A 21,971-nucleotide genomic window follows, 5' to 3' on the forward strand; every position below is an offset into this window, starting at 1 on the left:
GGTGGGTGGGTTGTCCCTTTACGCCCAAGTGACTATGTGCTCTCTTCTTATCTGATGGCACTTCGATAAAAATATAAACAACAGGGCTGCTACAGTATTGACAAGGCCATTGTTCACAGTTATGAAAATGATCTATATTCATTCATTCATCCATTATCCTAACCCGCTTATCCTGAACAGGGTCGCAGGGGGGCTGGAGCCTATCCCAGCATACATTGGGCGAAAGGCAGGAATACACCCTGGACAGGTCGCCAGTCTGTCGCAGGGCACACACACCATTCACTCACACACTCATACCTATGGGCAATTTAGACTCTCCAATCAGCCTAACCTGCATGTCTTTGGACTGTGGGAGGAAACCAGAGTACCCGGAGGAAACCCACGCAGACACGGGGAGAACATGCAAACTCCACACAGAGAGGCCCCGGCCGACCGGGATTCGAACCCAGGACCTCCTTGCTGTGAGGCGGCAGTGCTACCCACTGCACCGTCCGTACCGCATTTGTATATTCCAGCCTTATTGCTGCCCACAGTTGGAATAATATTTGTATCTCTGAATATCAGGCTGTGTCCGTGTGTCTGAAGCATCTGCATGGATGAGTCTGCACATCCGTGGCGTTTAGACATCAGCAACTGCACAGTATATCCAATGCAAACGACACAGGCTTCCTGCTTATGAATGTGGAAATGAGAATATGCTTGATGAACACTCTAAATGCAGGAGAAACAAGGTCGTATGAGGTGGTTGTTTCTGTGAGAGGGAAGGGCTGGTGAGCGTGATTAGCTCTACGGGCAGGTGTTTGTGTTCCTGCTTTGCATCAACACATGCTGCTCTGATAACCTGACGAATTAGCATCTGGAATTAGCATCTGGAATTAGCTCCTGGAATTAGCATCTGGAATTAGCTCTTGGAATTAGCATCTGGAATTAGTTCCTGGAATTAGCATCTGGAATTAGCTCCTGGAATTAGCATCTGGAATTAGCTCCTGGAATTAGCATCTGGAATTAGCTCCTGGAATTAGCATCTGGAATTAGCTCTTGGAATTAGCATCTGGAATTAGTTCCTGGAATTAGCATCTGGAATTAGCTCCTGGAATTAGCATCTGGAATTAGCTCCTGGAATTAGCATCTGGAATTAGCTCCTGGAATTAGCATCTGGAACTAGCTCCTGGAATTAGCATCTGGAATTAGCATCTGGAATTAGCTCCTGGAATTAGCATCTGGAACTAGCTCCTGGAATTAGCATCTGGAATTAGCTCTTGGAATTAGCATCTGGAATTAGCTGCTAGAATTAGCTGCTGGAATTAGCTCCTGGAATTAGCTGCTGGAATTAGCTGCTGGAATTAACTGCTGGAATTAGCTCCTGTAATTAGCATCTGGAGTCTAGTCTAATGCACTATTGGAATGCAAAAAAAAAAGCATTAGCCTACTTTTGATTTATCACAAAATTGACTAGTTTTATAATGGCGAAATGTACGGCTATAGCCTTAATTCTAGGGTATGGAAATTCTGGGCCGGTATCAACTGCTATTTGTATGGCTATATTCACTGATTCTTGAACTGGGCAATAAAACCATGTTCTCCTTGTTCAATCGCAATACTTTTTTTTTTTTTTTTTTTTTTTTTTCAGTTTTACACGTGTTGCTCGTGGAGGAGGCTCCCCTCCAGTCTGGTTCCGTCCCAGGCTTCTGGCTCTGACACCAGGCTGGTTAAATGAGCTATAGAGGATAAATAAACTGTGATGTGATTTAAATGTGCACTTAACGCACCATTGCCATGAGGTCATCCGCTAAATCAACACATTAAAAAACGATGAACTTTGGCCAACAGCATTGGTCTGTAAGATCTAATCTTTTAAAATGTTTTTTTCAATCTTTTCATTTGTCAAAAGTACATGTTCCCAGTGCTTTTCCGTGTAGAATGTGAATGTTGACGGTTGAGTAAGCCGCCCTCTTCTCCTGCGACGAGTTAATCTGTGTGAGGACTGGCCCTTCTTCAGTCATAAGTAGGCGTGGATCTGAACCTGAATGCCCTGCTCAGAAATGCACAGATAATGTGTTGTACAGAGATATCTTTCTTCCAGAGGTCCTGTCTTCCTCTCGGCTGCAGCGTTGAGTCTGCCCACGCAACCTGACCTTCTGCACCGTGGCGTCCGTGTTTCTACTGAACGCGTTCCTGTGAGTGTGTGAGAGTGTGTGAGAGTGTGTGAGAGTGTGTGAGAGTGAGAGTGTGTGAGTGTGTGAGTGTGTGAGAGTGTGTGAGTGTGAGAGTGTGAGAGTGTGAGAGTGTGAGAGTGTGTGAGTGTGTGAGTGTGTGAGTGTGAGAGTGTGTGAGTGTGTGAGTGTGTGAGTGTGTGAGTGTGTGAGTGTGAGAGTGTGAGAGTGTGAGAGTGTGAGAGTGTGAGAGTGTGAGAGTGTGAGAGTGTGAGAGTGTGAGAGTGTGAGAGTGTGAGAGTGTGAGAGTGTGAGAGTGTGTGAGCGAGCGTGTATGCGTGTGTACGCGCATGCGTATGTGCGTGCGTGTGTGAGTGCGCGTGTGTGAGCTGGGCTCCCGCTGAAGCTGTCTCCGGGGTGTCATCTCTGTTTTTATGGGTTGTAAAGTTTAACGCTGCACGTCTTCCTGTTTTCCTGTGATTTGCATGGCTCGCCCCCTTCAGCACTGTTTTTTACAACAACATACCAAAAAAAGTACGTTTCCAAATTCATATTGAGCTCTTTGGAAGAGACGAGTATGTGCGAAAATGAAAACATAAAAGAGTCAAAGAGGAAAAAATGCTCTGCACACCAAAAGATGCCTCATACTCATGCAGCTGTAACTCTCAGTAGAGGATGACTGGACAGGACATGAGACTAGACGTGAGAAAGAAAAGGCTTTTACGCTGAAACGTCTCTTATGTCTCGTCGTAAAGTCACAGCTTTACTGCAGAGTTGAGTCGTCATTTTCCCTCTTTCCATTCATCGATTTATTACTTCAAGTGAAATCTTGAGTGCAGTAATTTGAGACTTTGAAAATAAATAAAAAAGTGCATTTGTGTCCGGCTTAGTAGTTTAAGTAACATTTAACAGAGCGTATGCCCTAGTTAAAATCAGCTCAGGGTAACGAACGCAAGCCTGTGTGTACACGAGACTGGCCTGATGTCACTGTCCTCAGCCATTTGCTGCAGCGAGTCTCTTTGATTCCTCATTGTTCAGTCAGCCGGGCCTGGACTCAGAGACCATCAGTCCCAGTGATTACGGCTCATTGCTTTCATGTCGGTGCTTTGTAACTCTTTAGATAGTAGATGTTCAGTTCTTTTGGTTATCATCTTGGAAAGGAAGATTAAGGCAAAAATCTATGCAAAGTAGGGGTGTATCTGAACCCAAATTCTCTATTCAGAAATGCACATATAATGTTTTGTGTAGAGATTTATTTTTCTTCCAAAAGTTTTTTCTTTTTTAATTTAAGTTCCTGTCTTACTACAGTAAAGAACTAGTTATTTGCACAAAATAGTGATCTTTCAATGGAACAGAGTCACTTTCCTATGATTAAAAAATGCAGGCATAAAGAATGGAAACATTTATCCTTTTTGTAACACAATAAAGCAGGAGTTTTAATGCGGGTCTTGTCAGAATGACAGAGGCAGTTATTGATTAACAGTCTGAAACTGACTTCATGTCCACAAACTACGACTCCCCTTTCAGTGTCCCAGCACAGCCACAAACATCCTGAGCTTGCTTTGATTTCACAGTTTGCCCTGAATTCACGGCTGCCCTGTGAAGTCTCTTCTCCTGGGCCTTTTCTGGGTACTGGCCTTCAGGTTCTCGATGCCACCGGCCACAGTCAGGATAGATACTAACCCTCGACTCGGTATGTTTCTACAGTTGGTATGTATTAGTTTTTGGGGATTCGAGGGGAATGCCGTTTATTAGTTAGCAGCTGTTGACTACAGTACAGACAGGTTATTAATCTGAGTGTTATTAATCTGCGTGTTATTAATCTGCGTCTTCCACACAGCCAATGCTTAAGAAACACAATGTCCTTATGAGGCCCACTTACAGCTTGTTTGATTATTAATTTCTGATCTAATTTGTAGCTGAAAATGACAGTAAGCTGGTGCTTATCTGAATACAGATACATGCACAGATGAATGAGTTAGCTAGCAGGTTACCGCGACAACGCTCCCTGCTGACTAAACACTCAAATAAAAAATAACGTTGCTGTCCTTGGCTAGGTGTGATTTTGCTTTTAGCTGACTGTTAACTCTTTCGTCTAAGAAGTCTTTGGACGGGCTCTCAATGTCTAACTCATGTCTTACATGAACACAAGTTATCAGTACAAGAGTTACGCCACGAGAGGAAGTGTGCAACTTCCCATGGTGCATCTGGAGCTCGGCCTTCTCACGGCGTATAGGACAAGGTCACTGAGCCACCTATGGCTGGACATTATAGATTTAACCCTTTAATGTCCTCGCCAAGTAAAGAGCCATGGAAAATGATATGCTCTACAAAAATGGTCAAGCAGGTCACATTAGAACAAATGTCCAGTACAGTCAGAGGATTTGGAAAGTGCGTATCGGTGTTAAATTGCTAGCGCCAGTAGTACTGCGTTTTTAGCCGCAAAAATAATTTTCATTCCAGACCGAACTTCCCATCAACTGACTTCGCTTTGACCCTTCAGAAGCCCCGCCCACTGACCCCTGTCCTCCTCCTCTGTGATTGGCTGTGCTCCCACTATTGACTTAAGAGGCCGTGCCGCCGTGGTGACCCTGTCACTGAGGATAATGGATCTGATCGGGATGGCCCAATTTAATCTGCCAGAGGCGGGGAGTCCTCAGACTGCCAGGGACGTTGGAAAGCTCCTGCAGCATCGAAATGTAGTCTGTTATTGTGTCACCTCTCTGCTGTCCAACATCGTAATGTAACCCTGACACACCCCTCAACACCGCTCCCTCAACACCTGCTCCCTCAACACCTGCTCACTCAACACCCGCTGCCTCAACACCTGCTCCCTCAACACCCACTCACTCAACACCTGCTCCCTCAACACCCGCTCACTCAACACCCGCTCACTCAACACCCGCTCTCAACAATGGTGATTTTTCCGTGTTTCCTATCAGTGAGTTGTCATTCATGTCGCGTGATTGACTAAATTATGAATATTTTGCAGTGAATCATTTTAAAACCTGGCAACCCTATTGGCAGGGTTTGCTGCGCATTGCATGCTGTGGCTGTTGTGTACAGGACTCCTCTGAGTAGTGTCGCCAGGTCTGCTGATAAAACCTTTGACCTTTGACCCGTTCTCTGTTTAGGCAGTGCCATGCGCCCCCCCGGTGACCCGCCGCCCCCCACATAGAGGTCCCGCCGCCCCCCCCCGGTCGCTGAGGATGCTGGGAATGTGCCGCGGGCGGAGGAAGTTCCTGCTGGCCACCTTCGCCGTGCTCTTCGTCCCGGTTCTCACCTGGCTCTACCTCTCCGCCGCCAGTTTCCAAGGTAACGGCTCCGCCCCGGAACTACGGCTCCACGCCGCTCACGCTGAACGCGCCGGCGTTCCGTCCGTTCGGTCCGCGAAGCGCTTTTATACACGCCAACTACGGGTACAAGAGGCAGCTGCATGTATCAGTGTGGGAGCAATTGGCGAATTAGTGTCAATATTAAACTGTGTTTACTGAATATTAAAGAGTGTCAGAGTGTAAAAAAAAAAGTGCATAGGGACCCTATCCCTACCACAGTCCTGCCGGAAATGGACATGCACCACCAGGCTCTGGTGTGTCAAGGAATGGTGAACTCACATTTTTGTGTTAAAGAGCTCAGCTCTTTTATCTGAGGGACACATTCCAGAGGTGTAAAGGCCAGGGGTCAGAAAGTAAAAGCTTGGCCGTGTGTTTCTTCCACCCATGAACTCACTCATTAGGTCTACATCCTGGTGGATGCACTGTGATAATTAAGAAAAATATTGGAAAAACATACTGGGGAAGATGTCTGGAGGTCATTTTGGAGCAGCCTGTAGCCTAGCGGCTAAGGTCCATGACTGGGGCAGGCTGTAGCCTAGTGGCTAAGGTCCATGACTGGGGCAGCCTGTAGCCTAGTGGCTAAGGTACATGACTGGGGCAGCCTGTAGCCTAGTGGCTAAGGTACATGACTGGGGCAGCCTGTAGCCTAGTGGCTAAGGTACATGACTGGGGCAGCCTGTAGCCTAGTGGCTAAGGTCCATGACTGGGGCAGCCTGTAGCCTAGTGGCTAAGGTAGATGACTGGGACAGCCTGTAGTCTAGTGGCTATGGTACATGACTGGGGCAGCCTGTAGCCTAGTGGCTAAGGTACATGACTGGGGCAGCCTGTAGCCTAGTGGCTAAGGTACATGACTGGGGCAGCCTGTAGCCTAGTGGCTAAGGTCCATGACTGGGGCAGCCTGTAGCCTAGTGGCTAAGGTACATGACTGGGGCAGCCTGTAGCCTAGTGGCTAAGGTACATGACTGGGGCAGCCTGTAGCCTAGTGGCTAAGGTACATGACTGGGGCAGCCTGTAGCCTAGTGGCTAAGGTCCATGACTGGGGCAGCCTGTAGCCTAGTGGCTAAGGTACATGACTGGGACAGCCTGTAGCCTAGTGGCTAAGGTCCATGACTGGGGCAGCCTGTAGCCTAGTGGCTAGGGTACATGACTGGGGCAGCCTGTAGCCTAGTGGCTAAGGTACATAACTGGGGCAGCCTGTAGCCTAGTGGCTAAGGTCCATGACTGGGGCAGCCTGTAGCCTAGTGGCTAAGGTCCATGACTGGGGCAGCCTGTAGCCTAGTGGCTAAGGTCCATGACTGGGGCAGCCTGTAGCCTAGTGGCTAAGGTACATGACTGGGGCAGCCTGTAGCCTAGTGGCTAAGGTACATGACTGGGGCAGCCTGTAGCCTAGTGGCTAAGGTCCATGACTGGGGCAGCCTGTAGCCTAGTGGCTAAGGTAGATGACTGGGACAGCCTGTAGTCTAGTGGCTATGGTACATGACTGGGGCAGCCTGTAGCCTAGTGGCTAAGGTACATGACTGGGGCAGCCTGTAGCCTAGTGGCTAAGGTACATGACTGGGGCAGCCTGTAGCCTAGTGGCTAAGGTACATGACTGGGGCAGCCTGTAGCCTAGTGGCTAAGGTACATGACTGGGGCAGCCTGTAGCCTAGTGGCTAAGGTACATGACTGGGCAGCCTGTAGCCTAGTGGCTAAGGTCCATGACTGGGGCAGCCTGTAGCCTAGTGGCTAAGGTACATGACTGGGGCAGCCTGTAGCTTAGTGGCTAAGGTACATGACTGGGGCAGCCTGTAGCCTAGTGGCTAAGGTACATGACTGGGGCAGCCTGTAGCCTAGTGGCTAAGGTACATGACTGGGGCAGCCTGTAGCCTAGTGGCTAAGGTACATGACTGGGGCAGCCTGTAGCCTAGTGGCTAAGGTACATGACTGGGGCAGCCTGTAGCCTAGTGGCTAAGGTACATGACTGGGGCAGCCTGTAGCCTAGTGGCTAAGGTACATGACTGGGGCAGCCTGTAGCCTAGTGGCTAAGGTACATGACTGGGACAGCCTGTAGCCTAGTGGCTAAGGTACATGACTGGGGCAGCCTGTAGCCTAGTGGCTAAGGTACATGACTGGGGCAGCCTGTAGCCTTGTGGCTAAGGTGCATGACTGGGGCAGCCTGTAGCCTAGTGGCTAAGGTACATGACTGGGCAGCCTGTAGCCTAGTGGCTAAGGTACATGACTGGGACAGCCTGTAGCCTAGTGGCTAAGGTACATGACTGGGGCAGCCTGTAGCCTAGTGGCTAAGGTACATGACTGGGGCAGCCTGTAGCCTAGTGGCTAAGGTACATGACTGGGGCAGCCTGTAGCCTTGTGGCTAAGGTGCATGACTGGGGCAGCCTGTAGCCTAGTGGCTAAGGTACATGACTGGGCAGCCTGTAGCCTAGTGGCTAAGGTACATGACTGGGGCAGCCTGTAGCCTAGTGGCTAAGGTCCATGACTGGGGCAGCCTGTAGCCTAGTGGCTAAGGTACATGACTGGGGCAGCCTGTAGCCTAGTGGCTAAGGTACATGACTGGGGCGGCCTGTAGCCTAGTGGCTAAGGTACATGACTGGGGCGGCCTGTAGCCTAGTGGCTAAGGTACATGACTGGGGCGGCCTGTAGCCTAGTGGCTAAGGTACATGACTGGGGCAGCCTGTAGCCTAGTGGCTAAGGTACATGACTGGGCAGCCTGTAGCCTAGTGGCTAAGGTCCATGACTGGGGCAGCCTGTAGCCTAGTGGCTAAGGTACATGACTGGGGCAGCCTGTAGCTTAGTGGCTAAGGTACATGACTGGGGCAGCCTGTAGCCTAGTGGCTAAGGTACATGACTGGGGCAGCCTGTAGCCTAGTGGCTAAGGTACATGACTGGGGCAGCCTGTAGCCTAGTGGCTAAGGTACATGACTGGGGCAGCCTGTAGCCTAGTGGCTAAGGTACATGACTGGGGCAGCCTGTAGCCTAGTGGCTAAGGTACATGACTGGGGCAGCCTGTAGCCTAGTGGCTAAGGTACATGACTGGGGCAGCCTGTAGCCTAGTGGCTAAGGTACATGACTGGGACAGCCTGTAGCCTAGTGGCTAAGGTACATGACTGGGGCAGCCTGTAGCCTAGTGGCTAAGGTACATGACTGGGGCAGCCTGTAGCCTTGTGGCTAAGGTGCATGACTGGGGCAGCCTGTAGCCTAGTGGCTAAGGTACATGACTGGGCAGCCTGTAGCCTAGTGGCTAAGGTACATGACTGGGACAGCCTGTAGCCTAGTGGCTAAGGTACATGACTGGGGCAGCCTGTAGCCTAGTGGCTAAGGTACATGACTGGGGCAGCCTGTAGCCTAGTGGCTAAGGTACATGACTGGGGCAGCCTGTAGCCTTGTGGCTAAGGTGCATGACTGGGGCAGCCTGTAGCCTAGTGGCTAAGGTACATGACTGGGCAGCCTGTAGCCTAGTGGCTAAGGTACATGACTGGGGCAGCCTGTAGCCTAGTGGCTAAGGTCCATGACTGGGGCAGCCTGTAGCCTAGTGGCTAAGGTACATGACTGGGGCAGCCTGTAGCCTAGTGGCTAAGGTACATGACTGGGGCGGCCTGTAGCCTAGTGGCTAAGGTACATGACTGGGGCGGCCTGTAGCCTAGTGGCTAAGGTACATGACTGGGGCGGCCTGTAGCCTAGTGGCTAAGGTACATGACTGGGGCAGCCTGTAGCCTAGTGGCTAAGGTACATGACTGGGGCGGCCTGTAGCCTAGTGGCTAAGGTACATGACTGGGGCAGCCTGTAGCCTAGTGGCTAAGGTACATGACTGGGGCAGCCTGTAGCCTAGTGGCTAAGGTACATGACTGGGGCAGCCTGTAGCCTAGTGGCTAAGGTACATGACTGGGGCAGCCTGTAGCCTAGTGGCTAAGGTACATGACTGGGGCAGCCTGTAGCCTAGTGGCTAAGGTACATGACTGGGGCAGCCTGTAGCCTAGTGGCTAAGGTACATGACTGGGGCAGCCTGTAGCCTAGTGGCTAAGGTACATGACTGGGGCAGCCTGTAGCCTAGTGGCTAAGGTACATGACTGGGGCAGCCTGTAGCCTAGTGGCTAAGGTACATGACTGGGGCAGCCTGTAGCCTAGTGGCTAAGGTACATGACTGGGGCAGCCTGTAGCCTAGTGGCTAGGGTACATGACTGGGGCAGCCTGTAGCCTAGTGGCTAAGGTACATGACTGGGGCAGCCTGTAGCCTAGTGGCTAAGGTACATGACTGGGGCAGCCTGTAGCCTAGTGGCTAGGGTACATGACTGGGGCAGCCTGTAGCCTAGTGGCTAAGGTACATGACTGGGGCAGCCTGTAGCCTAGTGGCTAAGGTACATGACTGGGGCAGCCTGTAGCCTAGTGGCTAGGGTACATGACTGGGGCAGCCTGTAGCCTAGTGGCTAAGGTACATGACTGGGGCAGCCTGTAGCCTAGTGGCTAAGGTACATGACTGGGGCAGCCTGTAGCCTAGTGGCTAGGGTACATGACTGGGGAAGCCTGTAGCCTAGTGGCTAAGGTACATGACTGGGGCAGCCTGTAGCCTAGTGGCTAAGGTACATGGCTTGGGCAGCCTGTAGCCTAGTGGCTAAGGTAAATGGCTGGGGCAGCCTCATACATGTTATATAGAACCCTATAATGCGAAGAATCGTGGTCTTATAACTGATTATCAAATATGCAGCTGACAGCGCGTGGGCATTTTAACTTATTAACATTCTGAATTTTATAGCATTATGCAATGTAACTGTAAACAGAAGTTCTCTTTGTGCACTTAACTGATTAGCCGATCACTTACATAAGACTGTGGGTGAATAATGATGGGGGGGTGTGTTTAAACTCCTGCAGTTTTCAGTTAACCACTTTAAAGAAGTAAAAGCCTCTGAACAACTCAATCAAGTCTGCTTTTTACTGGCTCGCTGCTGGATAGATCGATACAATTATCTGTGCCAAGATATATTCTAAACATGCCCGGCATTTGCTAAACATTGATTTCGCATCATTTTATATATGCGGTCTTCATTGGTGCATTGACAGGGCAGTTCAGGTAAATAAAGGAATTGGAATCGTGTGTAGGATGTTTCCCGATCTCAAAATTAAGATGATTTTTCCGTTTTGTCCCTTAGTCTGGTTTTTGTGTACTAACATGTTCCTTTATGAAGGAGCTGCTGTTGCCTGTCTGATTATCATCTCAGTACACACCAAGGCTTGCAGTTCTCTGGGCCGAAGATTGAAATTCCACGGCTGTTGTGAAGTTAATTAAGATTAAGGCTGTGAATTTGGCCTGAGGGGCTGGAGCTTGCCATGGAAACCGCACCATAACAAGCATCCCCCTCCCCTACGCAACGGGAGACATTTTGGGGCGAAGCTCTCCAAGGTTATGGCTTTTCATTTGAATCGGAAGATGAAATGAAACTCATCAGCCTTTCAGTTCCAAATCAGCAGCCAAGCCATGAGGTCTCATGAAAACAACACAACACAACACAACACAACACAGCAAGGGGAACAGGCCCTTCAGCCCAGCAGTGCTCACCTTTTCATTCATTCATTCATTCATTCATTCATTCATTCATTATCCTAACCCGCTCATCCGTGCCACAGTGCTCACCCTTTCCCACCACTACACTCCACCTGCTGCTCAGTTTACCTAAACGCTAAATAGAATCTAGCGCCAAAAGGGCACGCCTTAAATTGGCTGAAGATGGGCTACACTTGGTTGTTGAAATGAAATAGGCTCACGATATGCTTGATATGATCAATAAATTGCAGTTTTATTGTCTTAGTAAATGCATTTTCTGCACTACAGGCTAGAGCCAGTTAATGCATCATCTGCATCTATCCTTATAGGTCTATTCACTGCAGTGGACAGTGGAAATGGCGTTGATTTGCCTAAGAGACTGTCTACACCTCTATTCAGCAAGAGTGGTTTCCTCTTTATTCTGAAGAAAAAAAAACGTTTTATTAACAACTAATGATGCAAGATTGTGACCACTTCTTTTGTTCAGAAAAATAGGCTCACACATGATGATTGCATGCAGATGAAACTTTGTTTTTACTGGATTCATTCTGTCATGTAATCACACTTCCCTACAGGTCTATTGCACTTCCCTGTTCTACCAGGCAAGATCCGTCGAGCACAGAAAAGCATTTGAATCCAAAACAATAACGTATTTGACCTTTTTTGGTCTTAGAACACACATACATTAAACCTGATCTACAGTATTATTCATGTAACCTTGATTTAACCAGGACCGGTTTGATGAGATTAAGCATCTCCTTTTCATTATAAATGTGATACAGTGCCCCATGTCAACGAGACTGCCTCTAGCTTCTTTATCATAGATTAAAAACCATCTAGCTGGACACGTTTCAGATCATTCCGTAGCCCATTCCGGGTAGAAGGAGCAGAATGAACGAAAGCCCTTTTTCCAGACCGCAGGTGTAAGTCCTGGTAACGAAAGTAATGACCTCCGACATTTTGTTTTGCATAATAAAGCTACAGAGGTAAAAAGGCAGTATCTTGTTTACGGCCTTGTAAACATGTACCGGTGACTAGTCTACGGGTGGCTAGAGCAGGCCAGCCGGCCAGAGTAATACTAGATAGGGATTGGCCAGGGCCCGTGTGGTACAGTAACTGTGTTTAATTCAGCGAGTCGGCTGATGTGTGGTATAAGCAGGTCTCCTCTTTAGCATTCACACGGAATCGGCCCCTTTCATTTAGCACATCCATTAAGCACTCAACACAAAAACAAGGTTAAAAAAGCCCCCATAAACAGAGTGCAGAATTACATTTGCTTTTCATCTCTACTGGGCCCATGGCTACGGCTTCCCATAATTCATTCTCTCCAGAATCAGTTTCTCCCGTGTCAGTTTCCACGCGGGCTAGACGGCGGCCAGTTATAGCTGTTAGCAGAGTTGGAGGAAAGAGGTAGCTTAGCAACACACCAGAAAGAGAGAAAAACAACATGAGGAAAGAGGAAAGGAAGGGTAGATTTTTAAAAATGGAGGGTGGATGCCGGGAGAACAAGACCATTATGAATAAAATAGGGATGGAAATGAAGCCATTATTCTTTTCATGCCTGCCCATGACAAGGTGATAACATGTTAATTTGTGATCACTTTGCCTTTGATAATTTCGAGTGGTTGTTAAAGGTTTGATTATTTTGCAAGCGATTGAACGAATATCTGAGTTGGGACGACGAAACAGAAATTAGGGTGACTTTCCCCGAGACATAACGTGAAGAAAGGTCCTTCCATTTTGGAAAGAGAGTAATTTAACGGAGTGGATTGCGGGAGCTATTCTGGGCTGTTGTGTCAGCAGAAAGCCACAGCGCAGGTGTGAATTATGGGCACATTTCACACTGATACACGGTGATGCATGTTTTCACACAAATGACCCTCTTTTGAAGACTTTGTCTGGTAGCGCTGATATGCCGGGGTGCTAATGGAATTGCTAATTTTGTGGAGTGCGAATGAAATGTTTCCTGCCTCTGGTGGCTTTCCGCTCTGCAGTAACACTGTTTACACGGCTTTAGGGAGCAGCAGGGAGTGTGTGGAAAACATTTGCCGCTGTGCAAAGCAGAGCATTATGAACGGTGAACATGTTACGCCGTTCTGTGGACACTGAGGAAGAGATACAGACTTCACAGCCATCAAATCATGAATTATACATTATAATAATCAAATTATATCAGATCTGCGTTTGTTAAATAATCAGTAATCATGTATAGCTTCAGACCTGTAGAACCTTGAAGGTGAAAATGATAAGGATAATGAAGATTGTTTGAAACTTAAATGTTCCTACTGTGCTGTCAAAATACAACATCCATCCATCCATCCATTATCTGAACCCGCTTATCCTGATCAGGGTCGCAGGGGGGCTGGAGCCTATCCCAGCATGCATTGGGCGAAAGGCAGGAATACACCCTGGACAGGTCACCAGTCCATCACAGGGCACACGCACCATTCACTCACACACTCATGCCTACGGGCAATTTAGACTCTCCAATCAGCCTAACCTGCATGTCTTTGGACTGTGGGAGGACACACAGAGGAAACCGGAGTACCCGGAGGAAACCCACGCAGACACGGGAAGAACATGCAAACTCCGCACAGAGAGGCCCCGGCCGACGGGGATTCGAACCCAGGACCTCCTTGCTGTGAGGCGGCAGTGCTACCCACTGCACCATCCGTGCCGCCCAAAATACAACAGTGAAAATAATTTGCATTATTTCATTTAAATTGCTGCTTACAATATTGCAGCCTTTTTTATTTAATTAAATGAGTGACTGCTGATATTCCTAAAGTATGGCTAAAACATACCCTCATCAAACTTTTATAATATTTTTGGTTTAATGTTCACCTTTTTTATTAGTGGAAAGTATGTTTGGTTTTGGTTTAATGTTTGCCTTTTTGTATCTGTGCTTGATATTGATAAAGCATCCTAATTTGCATGCTACTGCAAGTCATGTTCATACTGCAGTCTGGGCCTTATGAGTTGTGGGCTTACTTAAACACAACAATACCCAGTGTGCGTACAACAGCCTAACGACAATTGCACGGGGTGCCTGTGTAATTGTTCAGCCAGTCCTGCGGTAATACCCTGAACTCACAGACCTGAGTGTGTTGATTGTGGAGGAGGTAGGAGAGATTCTCGGAGAAGAGACTGCCTTGCATCGTAAGTGTGTGCCACTTACATAGCCTGTTAAACTCAAAAGGTAACACGGTAGATAAGCAAATAATGCAAATCAGAATTAAATAATGAAAATGTGTCTGAGTATTTCACATGCAAATGTGCTGATAGCGTTAGCGTTATTTACTTCCTTTAAAGGGTGCCTGTCTTTCCTGGTTTAAAATGAATCCCGCACGCACTTGGTGTGTGAGTGTGTGCGATAGCCTTATCAGCGCATTCACACATACCGCTGTAGTGCTGGGTCAGGCTCACAGCGCTGTAGTGCTGGGTCAGGCTCACAGTGCTGTAGTGCTGGGTCAGACTCACACACAGTGCTGGGTCAGGCTCACACACAGCGCTGTAGTGTTGGGTCAGGTTCACACACAGTGCTGTAGTGCTGGGTCAGTTTCACACACAGTCCTGTAGTGCTGGGTCAGGCTCACACACAGCGCTGTAGTGTTGGGTCAGACTCACACACAGTGCTGGGTCAGGCTCACACAGTGCTGGGTCAGGCTCACACACAGTGCTGTAGTGCTGGGTCAGGCTCACACACAGTGCTGGGTCAGGCTCACACACAGTGCTGGGTCAGGCTCACACACAGCGCTGTAATGCTGGGTCAGGCTCACACACAGTGCTGTAGTGCTGGGTCAGGCTCACACACAGTGCTGTAGTGCTGGGTCAGGCTCACAGTGCTGTAGTGTTGGGTCAGGCTCACACACAGTGCTGTAGTGTTGGGTCAGGCTCACACACAGTGCTGGGTCAGGTTCACACACAGCGCTGTAGTGTTGGGTCAGGCTCACACACAGTGCTGGGTCAGGCTCACACACAGCGCTGTAGTGCTGGGTCAGGCTCACACACAGTGCTGGGTCAGGCTCACACACAGTGCTGTAGTGCTGGGTCAGGTTCACACACAGCGCTGTAGTGCTGGGTCAGGCTCACTCACAGTGCTGGGTCAGGCTCACACACAGTGCTGTAGTGCTGGGTCAGGCTCACACACAGCGCTGTAGTGCTGGGTCAGGCTCACACACAGTGCTGTAGTGCTGGGTCAGGCTCACAGTGCTGTAGTGTTGGGTCAGGCTCACACACAGTGCTGTAGTGTTGGGTCAGGCTCACACACAGTGCTGGGTCAGGTTCACACACAGCGCTGTAGTGTTGGGTCAGGCTCACACACAGTGCTGGGTCAGGCTCACACACAGTGCTGTAGTGCTGGGTCAGGTTCACACACAGCGCTGTAGTGCTGGGTCAGGCTCACTCACAGTGCTGGGTCAGGCTCACACACAGTGCTGTAGTGCTGGGTCAGGCTCACACACAGCGCTGTAGTGCTGGGTCAGGCTCACACACAGTGCTGGGTCAGGCTGGCACTAACAGCCCGCTGCATTAGCATGTGCAGAGCGGCTCTGTTAGCCTGTGTGGGGAATGTCTGGGGATTTTCAGCAGCTCTTGTTGTTTCTCACTGATTATCCAGTGTTGTTGATTAAATATTCCAGCTGGAGAACTGAGAGGTTGGGGTGAGGGGTATGATTATGAGGACCTTCTGCCACAGAACAGCCGATGCTCATATTTTCTCCTGATAACAGAATTTGGTGATAGTACAATATTATACATGCTAAAGAGTCCTAAATTCAATAATAATTATTTTCATAGATTTTTTCAGGCATGAGGTTGGACATGGAAAAGCCATAGAGTGGGGGGGGGGGTACATGACTGGGGCAGCCTGTAGCCTAGTAGTGTAGGGACTACAACTTCCACATTCCCACAGGAGAATTCTGCGACGTCCACCACGAATGACGTCTAACTTGGTTCAGCCAATCCCGTAATGGCGGGAGCAATAAACGGTCCCGTATAAGAGCAAGACACGTTCTTGGGATCTCTCTTCTGCTTCTTCTGTTCTTCTGCTTCTTCTGTTCTTCTGCTTCTTCTCTTCGACGCACCCCTTTTGGCCAGTCGCTTCAGCTCATCTGCTCCGAGACTCGGACAGAGGCTGAATGCTGCACAGCGCACTACCAGGCCTACGGACACACCCAGTTACCTCGCGATAACTACGTGGCCTATAGTGAGTGGAAATTGTTGTACGCGGAACGCTACATCAGTTTACCCCAATAAAGCCCAACAACGAAACAGCAACGAACTTTTACACCTGGAAAAGGACCAGCGGATCAGACGACAACGCGCTCGGACACCATTCACAGCACCATCGCCGCTTCTACAAGGACAGCATGTCTTTTGGATCCAGCAATGCGTATGGACTCAGTAAGAAAACAAACATTCAGGCATAGCCAGTGTTTAGTTTAGTCTTAACTGTTTTTGTGAATCTGTGTTTCAATATTTACCATCCAACCATTGTAATGTGTTTGGTTAGCTACATATATATGTACGTGAATTGATTCGCCGTCTTTTGCGCATATATAGAGTAAAACTACGCAAGTAGTCCCTTCTCACAGCTAACTCTAACTCATTACCACACCCAGAACTCTAGCGACACGCGCGCTTGCGCGCGCCACACACACGCACACACACATACCAAACTAAATTTCCTTACTAACTTCCCGTTAGTTTATCTGTTATGTGTTTGTATGTTTGTTTAATAAATATATTTTATTAAACCCCGGTGTCCGTTTTGGAATCGCATAGACATGAGAGCCGAGTTAAAGCAGTCTTTCGAAGAACTTCCAACCTTCAGGTTATCGGTATGTTCAATCATTAATATTGGTTATTTTAATTAATTGAAATACTATATTTGTGGTTGGATATTTCTGATAACAGTAATTTTATGAGACTGATTACTTTTCGCAGTTATACTGCAACACAACGTTTAACTGGCGCCCCGGTTTCGTAGAGAGTAAAATCCCTGCGTTATTTGGCGGCCCGTGCGAGGACCCTACATAATTTGGAGTCCCGTGCGAGGACCCCTACAGTAGCCTAGCGACTAAGGTACGTGACTGGGCAGCCTGTAGCCTAGCGACTAAGGTACATGACTGGGGCAGCCTGTAGCCTAGTAGACTAGCGACTACGGTACGTGACTGGGGCAGCCTGTAGCCTAGCGACTAAGGTACATGACTGGGGCAGCCTGTAGCCTAGTGGCTAAGGTACATGACTGGGGCAGCCTGTAGTCTAGTGGCTAAGGTACATGACTGGGGCAGCCTGTAGCCTAGTGGCTAAGGTACATGACTGGGGCAGCCTGTAGCCTAGTGGCTAAGGTACATGACTGGGGCAGCCTGTAGCCTAGTGGCTAAGGTACATGACTGGGGCAGCCTGTAGCCTAGTGGCTAAGGTCCATGACTGGGGCAGCCTGTAGCCTAATGGCTAAGGTACATGACTGGGGCAGCCTGTAGCCTAGTGGCTAAGGTCCATGACTGGTGGTTGGTGGTTCAAGCTCCTGGAGTAGCCACGATAAGATCCACACAACTATTAACCCCACATTGCTCCAGGGGGATTGGCCCTGCTTAGTCTAATCAACTGTAAGTTACTTCTAATAAGGATCAAAGCATGACGGGGGGGGGGGGGGGGGGGGGGGGGGGGGGGGGGGGGGGCGCTGAGGAATGAAACAAAAGCAGCACACAAGGGGAAGATGAAGTAAGTGTATGAAGCTGAACTTCAGAACACCTGCCACTGACTGATATCGCCCAGCTGCAGAGATCAGGTACAGTCACAGAGAAGGATCTCGCAGCAGCAGCAAAAAATAGATTCATTGTGTTTATATTAAATTGAGATGCCAGCGGGCGTTTCTTATGCGTCGCATATTTCTCACTTTTGTCACCTGCAGAACGAACATCCCTGCAGTGAAATTACATTACGAGTCAGTTATAAGAAAAATAACCTTGTTATACTGTATATTTTTTAAATAATGTGTTTGCATACATAGAAAACTCAAGTCTAAGATGGGTAAATGGTTGCAGAACTAGTGTTGAGCGTGAGGGAAAGTGGAGAAAACGTTCTGCTGGTTACAGCACACGGGTCTGCGGCTGTCAAGCCAGCTTCAGGCACTAAAAGAGAGTTCTCCAGTAATCGCACAGAAAATCAACTACTCATCATGGAGAGAACATCTGAGAATGTTCCCCAATGTCACCCAGCCCCCCCCCCCCCCCCCCCACACCCCCACCCCACCCCCCCGGTCCCTTTCCCTCCTGCCCAAACTCCCCCCTCCCCTGGGACTGGATTTATGGAGAAAGAAAACATCACATGCGCTTTTACTGTTGTCCTCTTCTTGGATACCGTGATGCGTAGATGTAGATGCTGCTGTGTGTGTATTCTGTAGAAACATCATCAGTGCTGACATTATACTCCACCTGATAATCCAGTGTCCTGATGGTGCTGCACTTTTAGAGGTCATCATTACATCATCATTACATTACATCATCATTGCATCATCATTACATTACATCATCATCATTACATCATCATTACATTACATTGCATTGCATTACATTAATGGCATTTGGCAGACACTCTTATCCAGAGCAACATACAGTTGATTAGACTAAGCAGGAGACAATCTCTCCTGGAGCAATGCAGGGTTAAGGGCCCAACGGCTGTCCTAGCGCTGGGCTACGTCAGCACCTTGAGCTCACACTGACCCATCCTGCGTGAGACCGCAGGGGGCCTGGAGTACGGGCCAAGGATACCCTGAATACTGAAATATGAGTCCTTAACCCTTGTTTAAGGGTCACACCACAATGTTTAACAGCAGAGAAAACCCCCTAAATTATCTTTTTTCAACTTGAAATTTAATGACAAAGTTTGTGATGAGTGACAGGTTGTTTCTTCATGCAAACTAGATTTGGGGTATACAATTCGAATAAGCTGTTTTATTTTAGGGGTTTCGTGAAGGTGGGTCATTTTCTTACCCTTAGGACAAGGGGAGTATAGAGAATTTAAGACTACACAGGGCTTTTTGGACTGTTGGGGTCCTGTTTTGGGAATGACTGATAGATGGCCTTGGAATGCTGCCCTCCACAGGAAGTTGACCTGGGACACCGATTGGGGCAATGTTCGCTCAAGAGGTAAGAGCGGTCGTCTGGCAGACAGAGGATTGCCGGTTCTATCCCCCCCACGCACTGGGTGTGTCAAAGTGTCCCTGAGCAAGACACCTAACTCCCAACAAGCTGGTTGGCAGTCAATCACCATTGGTGTAGGAGTGAGAGATGTTTGGATAAAAGTGCAATATAAACTCAGTCCCTTTACCCAGCATCAGTGTCCCTCTGCATGCTGGCTAGCGCAGAACCAGCTTCCTGTTTGTTCCTGTCCGAGTAGATTTCTAACCAAATTGCCTATCTGGGCAAGCTGCTGTGTGTGTGAAGCGTACAGTTTTTTTTCATTTTGTTCAATTTTTTTTGTCAGTTAGCGAGCTGAGTGAGTTTATAACTGGACTACAATGTGCCATTTCAAAAAATGATTTCCCCTTTTAATAGCCTGTGCAGTGCACTGATCCATTTTACTCCTGTTATTAATAAATACCCTATTACTTTTCATTCCATAATAACCATCATGTTTCTAAAGCTGCTTTATAATGTATCGTGTATTATATGCTACATTAAGGAAGGCACTGGCGGAAGCACGGCTATTTTTGCGCTCCATTGTGTTCTTTTATATGATTCTGCAGTGCGGGGTTTTTCTAATTTTCCAGTTTTCAGTTGCTGACATTCTGACCTGCGTATGATAACATCTCCCGATCCGGCTTGGGAAGGGGAGCTAGCCTTTCACGTCTGGGTAAAGTGACATAGCGGGAATTTACCGGAGAGAGGCCGACCTGGGAGTCGAAACGTTGTCTGTCGTGTTTGTCTGTGTCGTGTTTATGTACTAAGCGTTACACTTTTTCGGAGAGTCGCGCAATGTGCTGACGTTATCCTTTTCGTGGAATTTATCTGAGACGACTGTTGCTGGGTCGTATCCACTTCCACGGAACAGCAACCTCCACACGCTCGGCGTAATTTATCATCTGAAGCCGTTCATGGATCAAGTGTCTCTTTCCCGTTTAATTTTAAAGAAGTCGTTGTGGCTCTTTGATTGAGCTATAAAATGACTTTAATACAATCCAGATGGCCATATGTGGGAGGAAACTGCAGTCGTTTCAGGCTGATGGTCTTCGCTGGTTATATTCTGACAGGTGAATGCTGCACTCGGTATTATCCTATGGAGTGCATACTGCCGCCATAAAAACACAGAGTGGGTTTGGCTCGTTATCTTTCTCTCCGCGTTTGTAATGGGTCGTGTGTTTCAGCGATGGAGCGCATAATTGCCTTTGCCTTTTACGTTTTCCCCCACTCTGATCTAAGTCCAGTTGCTGTAATTAAATTAAGTTTTCTGTTCATTGAAATATGAATCCGACGTCTCTGGCTAAGTCTTAAATTGTAATATGAATATAGTCAGGATAATGCACTGTATGTCTAATCATTTAACTGTAGTGTGGGTTCCAATGTTGAGGAGCTGTTTCACAAATTCACAATTTTCTCACTGGAAGAGACCATCTATTCTTGATTTCCTGAAAGTCATGAACGTTTATGCTATGATTCATCGCGTTTATTACGACTAGAGACATATCGCAGAAGTTACCCTCAAAACATCATATCTAATGCCAGTCATGGATATCTCCACACCTTCCCACACTGTAATTCCCATTAGATTCAGTTGATGGTTTCAATAGATGTTTTCATTATGCAGGTAGTGTGGTAGAATAATCAATCAGAAGTAAAATAAAAGAAACAATAAGAACTTTAATTAAAAAGCGACTTTAAAAAGAACCCACTGTGCATCTAGAGAATGCTGAAAAGGGTTCTTTCCTTCGTCTGTCCAAATACATAATTGTATGGTCTAATTTGACCTTTATGTTACTGACAGTGATTTATGGATTAAAGTATAAGCCAGTCGTTTGTGCTTCATCAAGGGAAATTGCAGGTTTTGAGGCTAATTTTAGCCGGCTATTATGATGATGACAATGAAGGGGCCATTTTACAGCAGCTGAAAAATGACGAAGCAGGTCGCAAAATAACATTTAAACGAAGTGCTGAAATGCTGGCCACTCGTTATAATTATGCAGGATTCTGACCGAGTCAGTCACACCTGACAGTCTCCCCGAGGAAACTACCAAATTGTTGACTCTCTCAAGAAATAATGCCCATGCCTAAAGGATCTACACCGATTAACATGACCAGTCTCCTCGTTTGCAAATGATGTGTAAAATGGAAATAATGCTAATTGCCCTCGATTCGGGTGCACAGAAATAAGTAATAGGATGCAAATGCCCCAGTGGGTGGAATTATAAATGCGCCGTGCCTAAACTCATTCTGTAGGAAAACAAACAGTTTAGTGTGCTGGTATGGACCGGGACCCAGGGCATGGAAGGGAAAGGAGTCAGATATTGCTTCAGTGTTTCCCTGTCGGCCAAATTGCCCCTGCAAGAAAGAGACAGATGGGCAACAGGTTTTGTGTTGAAGGAAGCAGGCTGAGCATTGCAAGCAAGGTAATTCTTTAGGCACGTGTGGTAATTACAGCCACACATGGTGTCTCTGTTTATTCATGTGAAAATGTGAGACTTGTGTGCTGTATTGTGATATCGCTGTTGTTGGATTAATATAAGAGTTGTGTGCTGTATTGTGATATTGCTGTTGTTGGATTAATATGAAAGTTGTGTGCCATATTGTGATATCGCTGTTGTTGGATTAATGTGAGAGTTGTGTGCTATATTTGGTCCACAGCAGGCATTATTGATATTTGGAGGAAGAGACAAACTGCCTTGCCTGTAATTGTGTAGCAGTCATTAATAAGCTGCCTGTGCTTTTTAAACGATTAATAATATGCAGG

At 47.7% G+C, this 21,971-nt stretch overlaps 1 protein-coding gene across 1 annotated transcript in view; it reads left to right on the forward strand.

Annotated features, from left to right (window-relative positions):
- The first annotated feature begins 5,371 nt into the window (after positions 1–5,371).
- The window catches only part of LOC133134551 (xylosyl- and glucuronyltransferase LARGE1-like), a 74,860-nt gene continuing 58,260 nt past the window's right edge, over positions 5,372–21,971 (forward strand). The window contains exon 1 of the mRNA XM_061250751.1: positions 5,372–5,468. Within this exon, the coding sequence (XP_061106735.1) occupies positions 5,372–5,468 (97 nt within the window). The remainder of the gene's footprint in view (positions 5,469–21,971) is intronic.

This window comes from Conger conger, chromosome 8, assembly GCF_963514075.1.
Source record: "Conger conger chromosome 8, fConCon1.1, whole genome shotgun sequence".
Classification (NCBI taxonomy): domain Eukaryota; kingdom Metazoa; phylum Chordata; class Actinopteri; order Anguilliformes; family Congridae; genus Conger; species Conger conger.